This window comes from Sapajus apella, unplaced genomic scaffold (assembly GCF_009761245.1).
Source record: "Sapajus apella isolate SASKATOON/1434 unplaced genomic scaffold, GSC_monkey_1.0 scaffold119, whole genome shotgun sequence".
Classification (NCBI taxonomy): domain Eukaryota; kingdom Metazoa; phylum Chordata; class Mammalia; order Primates; family Cebidae; genus Sapajus; species Sapajus apella.
Window position 1 is genome coordinate 1,577,637 of NW_022437059.1, and position 12,491 is coordinate 1,590,127.

The 12,491-nt window shown below is 44.4% G+C and overlaps 1 protein-coding gene across 4 annotated transcripts in view; it reads right to left on the reverse strand.

Annotated features, from left to right (window-relative positions):
• LOC116538363 (SLAM family member 5-like) overlaps positions 1-12,249 on the reverse strand; it is a 36,674-nt gene extending 24,425 nt beyond the window's left edge. For 2 of the 4 annotated variants that reach the window (XR_004263618.1, XM_032260718.1), the window contains exons 1-4: positions 11,735-12,245; positions 11,043-11,141; positions 1,074-1,466; positions 244-540 (exon numbers count right to left, since the gene is read on the reverse strand). Coding sequence is in view for 3 of the 4 variants with exons in the window: in XM_032260718.1 (XP_032116609.1) it covers positions 244-540; positions 1,074-1,466; positions 11,043-11,115 (763 nt within the window). In the remaining variant the exon portion in view is untranslated. Of the gene's footprint in view, positions 1-243; positions 541-1,073; positions 1,467-11,042; positions 11,142-11,448; positions 11,544-11,734 lie in introns of those variants that run through there. The other 2 variants (XM_032260716.1, XM_032260717.1) reach the window with 2 other exon arrangements.
• Between the last annotated feature and the right edge of the window lie 242 nt (positions 12,250-12,491).

The following is a 12,491-nucleotide window of genomic DNA, read 5'->3' on the forward strand; positions in this document are numbered from 1 at the left end:
AGCTCCTGGAAGGCTGCTGTCTGCATCGGCAGGAACATGGTGGGGGTGCAGCGAGGAAGGTATGGATGGGAGGGATGTTTAAAGGTAGAACTAAGGTGGAGGTGACTCCCACACTGCTGTGTGTGGTGAGCAGGTGGAAGGTGGTGCTAACGCACATGGAGGAGAAGAGATCCCAGAACCCTCAGACCCTAGTGCTAGCTGAGCTCGGCAGCTCCTCTCCTGCAGGCTACACTCACCACTCACCTTGGACACACACTTTCCTGACATCTAAGATTGCAGCTTTCTTATCCACCTGGTTGCTGACCACACAGGTGAGGTGGGTGTTGCACTGGCACAGGGGCAGACTCACAGCCAGGGTCCAGGGGTTCAGGGCTGGTCCTGGTGTTTTGCTCTGCTCCAGCTCCCTGAGGAGGCCCTTGCTCACCCAGGTCACTTTCAGGTCCTCGGTGGCCCCTGGAGCCCTGCACTGCAGGGTTATGTTACACAAGCCTGGTGTGATAGAGAGTAACTTGGCCAGGATTCCAGGATGAGGCACAGGCTCTGGAGAAGAAGGGGACAAGTGAGTGGAATCTCACATGTATGGAATGCCAATAGCCACTAGCAGGTGAAAAAGGTAAAATAACAAGTTCTTTTCTGGAGTTCCCAGAAAGAATGCAGCCACGCCACCACCTTCATTTTAGCTCACGGAGACTGTGTCAGACCTCTGGCCTACAGCACAGTGAGATAATACATTTTTCTTGCTTTCAGCCAATAATTTTTGGCAATTTGTTACATCAGTGATAAAAAACCATTATACAAATTAAGTAACAATAATCATATATAGGACGATTAATGTGACTGGAAAAATTGCTATTTTCCCAAATTTCCATTTCCTCCCCCAAAACACTAAAAGAGTTTCATTCCCTGATGTGAATCTCAGCTCTGCTATCTCTGGAGACCTCATGTGCCTTATTTTTGGTGGAGAAAATTGACTCTGAAGGCTGGTGTCTGAATGGAACCCTGCATGCGGCCTATGTGACACTCTAGGGACAAAAAACCCAGAGAAGCCAGAGGATGGGGGGGGTGTCACTCACCATAGACAGAGAGGTAGAAAACCTGGCCAAGCATTTTTCCCCGAGTTGAGCGGATCATGGCCATGTACTGCCCACTGTCTTCAGGGGCCAGGTTCTCAATCCTCAGAGACCACATGCTGGGCACATGGACCCTCTGCTTGAACTTATCCTGGAGGCTCAACCAGATTGGAGAGTCAGCTCCCTTACGGACTTGCAGCACCTGTGTGTAATTTAACAGAGTGCCCAAAGCCCATGAAACCTCCTGCAGCTCGGCTCCTACAACTACTCGGAGCTTCTCGATCACATTAAACAAGACAGAGCCGCCTCGGATCACCTTCAGATGAATGGGTTTTCTATAAACCTCCAAGGCAGAATCATGTGCTTCGGAAGTGTAGGCTTCAGTGCTGCAGACACCTAGGGCACGGAGACAGGAAACGTGAGTATTTTCTCATCAAGAACAAATGAGAGAAACACAGACCTTTGGTTCAGAGTGACAGAAATCCATCCAAATCCTTCCTTGATTCTGGGAGGGCTGCCTAGTATAAGAAATATGAAGCAATTCTGGCTCAAGTTCTGGTTCTAGTGGAGTGTGATCTTGAACAGGTTCCTGAACCCCCCGATCTTCAGTTTTCTTACCTGCCCCATAATGACAGTAAGGATCAAATGAGATTCTAGATCAAAAGCACCTAGCACATTTTCTGACATATGCTAAGTGCATAACTGCAGGAGGCAGCTTCTAACGTGGCTCCCAAGGATGTCTCCCCACTGTGTGCACAGCCCTGAGTGATGCTCTCCCTGGAGTATGGGCTGCACTGATTACTTGCAAACGCAGCAAAAGTGATGGAGTGTCCCTTCTGTCTGGCTCACACCCTCTGTCTCCATCACTCTCTCCTGCTCAGGCTGATGAAGCCAGCTACCGTGTTGTGAGTTGCTCTGTGGAGAGGCCCACATGGCAGGGAGCTGGGGGCAGCCTCAGCCAACACCTTCATTCCAGTCTTTGTGTACCTAAGCCACAGGACCCAGCTGAACCACACCTGGATTCTGATCTCCATAAACTGTGAGACAGTGCCTCTTATTGTGTTAAGGCCCTGAGTTCTAGGGTAACAGCTCACACAGCAATACATGACTAAGGCAAAAATGAAGGTTGCTTTCCGTTGCCTTTTATTCTAGGAGGGGAACTGGTCAGTATAGGATGGGGCAGGATAGGAACGGGAAGTGAATTAGACAGGTTGTCTTGTGGCAACAAACAATTACAAAAGTCAGAGCCTAAGAACAAGAGACGTTTGTATATTACTCATACTACATGTCCCACAAGAGATAGTGGAAGAAGGGTCATGTCACTCATGGGTGAGGGCTCCATACCTTGTAGGAGCTCCATATGGAACCCACAGCCTCCTCAGCCCCCATGGCAGGGAAAGGAGACCAGACAGGCACCTGTGGGGTGTTCACTGCACTGCAGAAGTGGTGTAATTTCTGCCCATATTTTCTGGACAGAACTAGTCAGGAGACCCTGCTAACTGCCAGGGGCAGAAAGTGTGGTGGAGCAAATGGACTGTTTGGTGGCACTGTGTCCCTGCCACCAAGAAAACACCTCCCTATGCAATGCCCATGAGGTCCCTGATTAGCCTCCCTCAGTTGCCTTTTCCCACAGAGCCCTGACCATTGGGCACAACTGCCTCGGCTCCGCCTCCCTCTGAGCCCTTTTTTGCCCACTAGGAACAGCCACAATGAACCCAGAGACCTCTGTCCTTCCTGGGGACCAGGGTGGGACCAATCTGGACCAGGTCCATCTGAGTTTGTTGCTGGGTGGCAGGGTACCCAGTGTTCTCTCCAATGAGTAAACTCCTCCCCATTTCAAGCCTGCACCATTCTGCTGTCTTTATACCCATCCCTGGCTCTCACTGAAAGCAAATAGCTCATGCCAATCCTTAGATGTGGAAGCGTTTCAAATATTTGTTTCCAGTTATACACTAGCTCAGTTCACCAGGCCCCTCCTTTGGGCTAGGCCTCACCCCCTCCCTTCAGCTCCCTCAAGGGACTAGGCCCCACCCGAGGCTCAGCACCCCTTAGCACCAGGTACACAGGCCTTTAAGATCCACATTAGCCTGTTAATGGGTTTGTCAGTCCATTTTTGCATAGCTATAAAGAAATACCTAATGCTAGGTAATTTATAAAGGAAAGATATCTAATTGGCTCACAGTTCTGTAGACTGTACAGAAGTGTAGAGCCAGCATCTGCTCCTGGTGGGGGCCTCAGGAAGCTCACAGTCATGGTGGAAGGCAAAGGAGAGCCAGCGTATTTCATGGTCAGAGCAAGAGCAAGAGAGACAGGGAGGAAGATGGCCGAATAGGAACAGCTCTAGTCTGCAGCTCCCAGTGAGATCAATGCAGAAGGTGGGTGATTTCTGCATTTCTAACTGAGGCACCCAGCTCATCTCATGGAGAGTGGTTAGACAATGATTGCAGCCCTTGGAGGGTGATCTGCAAGCACAAGGGTTCGGGGAACTCCCACCCCTAGCCAAGGGAAGCCATGAGGGACCCTGCTATGCAGGATGGTGTTTCCGGCCCAGATACTATGCTTTTCCCATCGTTGTCGCAACCTGCAGTCCAGGAGATTCCCTTGGGTTCCTATGCCACCAGAGCCCTGGGTTTCAAGCACAAAACTGGGCACCCATTTGGGCAGACACTGAGCTAGCTGCAGGAGTTTTTCTTCATATCCCAGTGGCACCTGGAACATCAGCAAGACAGAATGGTTCACTCTCCTGGAAAGGGGACTAGAGCCAGGGAGCCAAGTGGTCTAGCTCGGAGGAGCCCACCCCCACAGAGCCCAGCAAGCTAAGGTCCACTGGCTTGAAATTCTTGCTGCCAGCACAGCAATCTGAAGTTGACAAGAGACACTCAAGCTTGGTGTGGGGAGCGGTGCCTGCCATTACTGAAGCTTGAGTAGATGTTTTTTTCCTCACGGTGTAAACAAAGCCACTGGAAAGTTCAAACTAGGCAGATCCCACTGCAGCTTGACAAGCTGCTATAGCCAGACAGCCTCTCTAGATTCCTCCCCTTTGGGCTGGGCATCTCTGAAAGAAAGACAGCAGCCCCAGTCAGAGGCTTTTAGATAAAATGCCAATCTCCCTGGGGCACAGCACTTGAAGGAATGGGCAGCTATGGGCACAGCTTGAGCAGACTTAAATGTTCCTGCCTGCCACTTCTGAAGAGAGCAGTGGATCTCCCAGCACAGTGCTTGAGCTCTGCTAAGGGACAGATTGTCTCCTCAAGTTGGTCCCTGACCACCGTGCCTCCTGGCTGGGAGAAACCTTGCAGCAGGGGTTGACAGACACCTCATACAGGAGAGCTCCAGCTGGCATATGGTGGGTGTCCCTCTGAGATGAAGCTTACAGAGAAAGGAACAGGAAACAATCTTTTTTTTTTTTTTTTTTTTGAGATGGAGTTTTGCTCTTGTTACCCAGGCTGGAGTGCAATGGCGCGATCTCGGCTCACTGCAACCTCCGCCTCCTGGGTTCAGGCAATTCTCCTGCCTCAGCCTCCTGAGTAGCTGGGATTACAGGCACACACCACCATGCCCAGCTGATTTTTTGTAGTTTTAGTAGAGATGGGGTTTCACCGTGTTGACCAGGATGGTCTCGATCTCTTGACCTCGTGATCCACCTGCCTCGGCCTCCCAAAGTGCTGGGATTATAGGCCTGAAGGAAACAATCTTTGCTGCTACTGTTCTGCAACCTCCATTGGTGAGACCCAGGCAAAGAGAATCTCCAGCAAACTCCATCAGGCCTGCAGCAGAGGGGCCTGACTATAAGAAGAAAAACTAACGAACAGAAAAAGATAGCATCAACCTCAAGAAAAAGGACATCCATACAGATTCCCATCTGAAGGTCACCAACATCAAAGATGAAAGGTAGATAAATCCATGAAAATAAAGAAAAAACAGCACAAAAAGTCTGAAAATTCCAAGAACCAGAATGCCTCTTCTCCTCCAAGTGATCATAACTCCTCACCAGCAAAAGAACAAAACTGGATGGAGAATGAGTTTGACAAGTTGACAGAAGTGGCCTTCAGAAGGTTGGTAATAATAAATTCCTCCAAGCTAAAGGAGCATGTTCTAACCCAATATGTGGAAGCTAAGAGCCTGGAGAAAAGGTTAGAGGAATTGGTGACTAGAATAGCATTTAGAGAAGAATATGATGACCTGATGGAGCTGAAAAACACAACACGAGAACTTCGTGAAGCATTCATAAGTATCAATGGATGAATTGATCAAGCAGAAGAAAGGATATAGAGACTGGAGATCAACTTAATGAAATAAAGCATGAAGACAAGATTAGACAAAAAGAGTGAAAAGGAATGAACAAAGCATCCATGTAATATGGATCTATGTGAAAAGACCAAACCTGTGTTTGATTGGTGTACTTGAAAGTGACGGGAGAATGGAACCAAGTTGGAAAACACTCTTCAGGATATTATGCAGAAGAACTTCCCCAACCAAGCAAGACAGGCCAACATTCAAATTCAGGAAATACAGAGAACACCATAAAAATACTCCTTGAGAAGAACAACCTCAAGACACATAATCGTCAGATTCACCAAGGTTGAAATGAAGGAAAAAATGTTAAGGGCAGCTAGAGAGGAAGGTTGGGTTAACCACAAAGGGAAGCCCATCAGACTAATAGTGGATCTCTCTGCAGAAACCCTACAAGGCAGAAGAGAGTGGGGGCCAATATTTAACATTATTAAAGGAAAGAGTTTTCAACCCAGAATTGCATATCCTGGCAAACTAAGCTTCAAAAGTGAAGGAAAAATAAAATCCTTTACAGACAAGCAAAAGCTGAGAGATTTTGTCACCACCCGGCCTGCCTTACAAGAGCTCCTGAAGGAGGCACTAAATAGGGAAAGGAAAAACCAGTACCAGCCACTCCAAAAACATACAAAACTGTAAAGACCATCAACATTGTGAAGAAACTGCATGAACTAATGGGCAAAATAACCAGCTAGCATCATAATGACAGGATCAAACTAACACATAACAATATTAACCTTAAATAAATGGCCCAATTAAAAGACATAGACTGGCAAATTGGATAAAGAGTCAAGACCCATTGGTGTGCTGTATTTGGAGACACATCTCATGTGCAAAGACACACATAGGTTCAAAATAAAAGGATGGAGGAAGATTTACCAAGCAAATGGAAAGGAAAAAAAAAAAAGGAAGGGTTGCAATCCTAGTCTCTGATAAAACACACTTTAAACCAATGAAGATCAAAAGAGACAAAGAAGGGCATTACATAATGGTAACAAGATCAACGCAACAAGAAGAGCTAACTATACTAAATAGATATGCACCCAATACAAGAACATCCAGATTCATAAGCAAATTCTTATAGACCTACAAAGAGACTTAGACTCCCACACAATAATAGTGGGAGACTATAACACCCCGCTGTCAATATTAGACAGATCAATGATACAGAAAATTAACAAGGATATTCAGGATTTGAACTCAGCTCTGGACCAAGCGGTCCTGACAGACATCTACAGAGCTCTCCAACCCAAATCAACAGAATATACATTCTTCTCATTACCTCATCAAACTTATTCTAAAATTGACAACATAATTGGAAATAAAACACTCCTCAGCAAATGCAAAAGAACAGAAATCGAAACAAACAGTCTCTCAGATCACAGTTCAATCAAATTAGAACTCAGGATGAAGAAACTCACTCAAAACTACACAAGTACATGGAAAATGAACAACCTGCTCCTGAATGACTACTGGATAAAGAACAAAATCAAGGCAGAAATAAATATGTCTTTTGAAACCAGTGAGAACAAAGACACAATGTACCAGAAACTCTGGGACACAGCTAAAGCAGTGTTTAGAGGGAAATTTATAGCAATAAATGCCCACAGGAGAGAGCAGAAAAGATCTAAAATCAACACCCTAACATCACAGTTAAAAGAACTAGAGAAGCAAGAGCAAACAAATTCAAAAGTTAGTGGAAGAAAAGAAATAACTAACATCAAAGCAGAACTGAAGGAGATAGATACGCCAAAAAAAAAAAAATTCAAAAAAATCAGTGAATACAGGAGGTGGTTCTTTGAAAAGGTTAACAAAATAGATAGACCACTAGCCAGACTAATAAAGAATAAAAGAAAAAAGAATCAAATAGACACAATAAAAATGATAAAGAGGATATCACCTTTGAGCCCACGGAAGTACAAACTGCCATCAGAGAATACTAGAAACACCTCTATGCAAATAAACTAGAAATCTAGAATAAATAGATAAATTCCTGGACACATACACCCTCCCAAGACTAAATCAGTAAGAAGTCGAATTCCTGAATAGACCAATAACAAGATCTGAAATGGAGGCAGTAATTAATAGTCTACCAACCAAAATAATAATGATAATAATAATAAAAAGCCCAGGATCAGACAGATTCACAGCTGAATTCTACAGAGGTACAGAGAGGAGTTGGTACCATTCTTTCCAAAACTATACCAAATAATAGAAAAAGAGGGACTCCTCCCTAACTCATTTTATGAGGCCAGCATCATTCTGATACCAAAACTTGGCAGAGACATAACAAAAATAAAATAAAATTTTAGACCAATATCCCTGATGAACGTCAATGAGAAAATCCTCAATAAAATATTGGCAAACCAAATACAGCAACACATCCAAAAGCTTATCCACCACAATCAAGTCAGCTTTATCCCTGGGAGGCAAGGGTGATCCAACATATGCAAATCAATAAATGTAATCTATCACACAAACAGAACCAATGACAAAAAACACATGGTTATCCCAATAGATGCAGAAAAGGCCTTCAATAAAATTCAACACCCCTTCATACTAAAAACTCTCAATAAACTAAGTATTGATGGAACGTATTTCAAAATAATAAGAGCTATTTATGACAAACCCACAGCTAATATCATACTGAATTAGCATAAGCTAGAAGCATTCCCTTTGAAAATCAGAACAAGACAAAAGTGTCCTCTCTCACCATTCCTATTCAAGATAGTATTGGAAGTTCTGGCCAGGGCAATCAGGCAAGAAAAAGAAATAAAGCGTATTCAGATAGGAAGAGAGGAAGTCAAACAGTCTCTGTTTGCAGATGACATGGTTGTATATTTAGAAAACCCCATTGTTTCAGCCCAAAAATCTTTAAGCTGATAAACTTCAGCAAAGTCTCAGCATACATGATTAAAGTGCAAAAATCACAAGCATTCCTATACACCAATAATAGACAGAGAGCCAAATCATGAGTGAGCTCCCATTCACAACTGCTATAAAGAGAATAAAATACCTAAGAATACAACTCACAAGGGATGTGAAGGACCTTTTCAAGGAGGACTACAAACCACTGCTCAAGGAAATAAGAGAGGACACAAACAAATAGAAAAACTTTCCATTCTCATGGATAGAAAGAATGAATATTGTGAAAATGGCCATACTGTCCAAAGTAATTTATAGATTCAATGCTATCCTCATCAAGCTACAATTGATTTTTTTTTCACAGAATTAGAAAAGACTACTTTAAATGACACCATACATCTACAACCATCTGATCTTCAACAAACCTGACAAAAACAAGCAATGGGAAAAGGATTTCCTATTCAATAACGGTGTTAGGAAAACTGGCTAGTCATATGCAGAAAACTGAGACTGGACCCCTTCCTTACACCTTATACAAAAATTAACTCAAGATGGATTAAAGACTCAAAGGTAAGACCTAAAACCATAAAACCCCAGAAGAAAACCTAGGCCATAAAATTCAGGACGTAGGCACAAGCAAAGACTTTATGATTAAAACACCAAAAGAAATGGCAACAAAAGCCAAAATTGACAAATCTGATCTAATTCAACCAAAGAGCTTCTGTATAGCAAAAGATATTATCATCAGAGATCAGAGTGAACAGACAACCTACAGAATAGGAGAAAATTTTTGCAATTTACCCATCTGGAAAAGAGTTAAGATCCAGAATCTACAAAGAACTTAAACAAATTTACAAGAAAAAAACAATTCCATCAAAAAGTTGGTGAAGGATATGAACAGACACTTCTCAAAAGAAGACATTTATGTTGCCCACAAACATGAAAAAAAAGCTCGTCACTAGTCATCAAAAAAACAGCGAGAATGTGGTTTTGAAAAATGTGGTTTTGAAATGCCAATCGAAACCACAGTGTGATACCATCTCACACTAGTTAGAATGGCGATCATTAAAAAGTCAGGAAACAACAGATGCTGGAGAGAATGTGGACAAATAGGAAGGCTTTTACACTGTTGATGGGAGTGTAAATTAGTTCAACGATTGTGGAAGACAGTGTGGCGATTCCCCAAGGATCTAGAACCAGAAATACCATTTGACCCAGCAATCTTATTATTGGGTATACACCCAAAGGATTATAAATCATTCTACTATAAAGACACATGCACACATATGTATTGTAGCACTGTTCACAATAGCAAGGACTTGGAACCAACCCAAATGTCTGTCAATGATAGACTGGACAAAAAAAAATGTGGCACATATATGCCATGGAAGACTCTGCAGCTATAAAAAGAATGAGTTTATGTCCTTTGCAGGGACATGGATGAAGCTGGAAACTATCATTCTTAGCAAACTAACACAGGAACACCTCCCTCCCTCCCTCCCTCCCTTCCTTCATTCCTTCTCTTTCTTTCTTTAGTAATTCTCCAACTCCAGTGCCTATAGAGAAAACTCTACACCGTTAGACATATTTCCAGGTAAACAACATTGTAGAAGTGGAAAAAGCCCGTATTTTGCTGTTGATGAAAAGGGGATCTAACCCCTTTCTATTGCCAAGCTCATTGTTCCTTCAAGACCTCCAATGTTAAAGTGCTCTCTAATCCATTGGCTTTCATAGAATTCCCTGCAAGTTCAATTGGTGTCTGGGATATAAAACCAAAAAATTATAACAAGAACAGCTTCCATCAAAATTCATATGCACTAGATCTTATTATTTCCTCATTTTAAAATTTAATTTTAGTACACATGCAACCATGTAATTGTTCATAAAATAATGAATGTGATATACAGCCTAGATTAGGACAGTTTTTCTTTCAGTTCACTTTTTGCTTAACTTTCTTTATTCTCTACTTTCTCCCTCTGTGTCCTCCTCAATTTTATACCCGCCTGTAGCCCATGTTGGCAACCTACTGATTCCTTCCACATTTTTAGCAGTCTTAGAAACATGTAGATGCATAAATACTTAAATTTTGGTGGCTGCCTTTTCTTTTATAAAGTGAAGATTGTATTGTATTCAGTTTCCTGAATCTTGCCGATGGGAATCTATGCATCTTACTTCACAGAAGTTGAACATTCCTTCCAGATAACTAGAACATTTGTTTTTGTAAGCCTCTATATATGACACAATATGATATTTCTCAGCTTGTTCAATTGTTCCTGAATTGATAGGCCCCTCCTGTTTCTTTCCAGGGTTTTTCCTAGAACAGCACCGTGATAAACATGGTTTCATCTGAGGGTCTGAGCAGCATTTCCTAGTGGAGGAAAAGGCAACTCACAGGGCTGTGAAGGGCGCCTGCTGTAGACACATTTTACACAAAGATACGTTCTTTTTAACTTTTAAAGTGAACACGAATGCAAACTACAAACACAGTTTTAAGACTGAGACTCCTAAGGGCTTTCCCCTTTGTGATGATTTGCTTGGAGATCCGCCCTAGGCGCAGGCAGTGGGTGACGGTTCTTTCAGTGCAGCCAAGACAGCCCTGGCTCTGGTTTCCCAGCCTCCTCACCACCGAAAGGACTTTCCATTCCTTCCATCTCGGGACCCAAACCAAACATGTTGCATTTGTAAATCATAACAGAGTGTTTTCCTCTTTTGTTGCCCAAAGACATCAGAAGCTGAACAGCCCACCTGGTGGTCAGGGGCCAGCTAGCCCAGCCCCGCCGTCCATTGCCCTCCCTTCCCAGGGACCATGCCACTCACTGAGGAAGAGGTTGATGAATACCAGGAGCCCAGAGGCCCAGCAGAAGAACCGGTTCTTGGAGTGGGACCCCATGGCAGGCTGCCTGCTGGCCTGTTCAGCTGCAGCAGAAACAGAAGAGGGGATGAGGTAAGAAATGAGGACAAGCTTCAGCACAGGAGCCCTTCACACTCTTCCCCGCTTCAAGGGCCGGGCCAGCAAGTTACTACTGGGGATACTGGGGGGGCAGCCCGCAAGTCTAGAGAAAGCCACTCAGCTCTTTCATCCGCATTGAGTGTATACGTAATTGCGGAAGAAATAAAGGTACAAGCTCATTCTGTGATGTTCCTTGCAGTGCGTTAGACAGGCCCCTTTCTCTCGGGCACAGCCAGCTTAGTATCCTGTCACACACCCTCCCCTGATGCTTACCTGCTTCCCTGGGTTCATAGCTGTGCCCCAGGTGGCCCCGGTCACCAGTGTCATCCTACGGTCAGGCACAGAAGTCAACCACTGACAGCAAGGCTGGACTATGCCCTTCCTAAACTTGGTGACTTTCCTTTGTCCCTACCCCATACAATAAGTTAAATTTCTTTTTTGATTTTTCAAAAACTTCAACTCTCAGTTGCCTGGGTAAGAAGCTGTAAGCAAAAGAACAAATCTCCTTCGGAGAGTAGTGTTAACGCCCCACGTCTCCAATGCAAATATCAGCATTTACCTGTGCAGGCGGCTATATGGTTTCTCAGCTGCTGGTGGTCATCACCCCTCTACACACTCAGGGTAAGGAAAATCCCCTGCAGAAGCTGACAGGCTCTTGGCTGCATCACAACTAGGAGTTCCCCTTTCAGCCTGTGTCAGCTCTGCTCCTGGTATTTCAAAGGGGTGGGGCAGAGAACGGAACACTCCCTCTGCCACAGCCTCAGCAGCCTGAAACTCACCACCACCTGCTGAGGCTCGGATCACGGCCTCTTCTCTCCTGACCTGGATACCCCAAGACACTCAAGAACTCCCCCTCCCATTACCGTGAGGGAGGAGCACCATCTTCCTAACCCCAAGGCACTGCCGCCTTCTCCTCAAGTAGTCTTCCTTGGTGGCTGCCCAAGCAGAACACCCCAAGACTGGAGCTGCAGGCCTGACCTATGACCACCTCAAGGTAGTCAGGTTTCTGGGTATTAAACCCATTTAATGGCTGTGAAACCCAAACCCCAGAGGGATTATGTGACCTGTGAAAGGTCACACAGCTAATTAAGGGGCAGGGTCTGGACCCTGACCGTAAGCTCATGACTCATCACTGCCATCACAGCCACTCTCCCATCCCACGATGTGGCCCCAAGCCATCAACTCGAATGCACTCTGCTCTCACCCAGAACCGCTCTGCGGGTCCAAGAGAGATGATATTCCAGATTGGCTTGATTCTCACTATGTGGTAATGAGGAAGTTACTGCAAAAGGCAGTCCATGAGTTCTAGAGTTAGA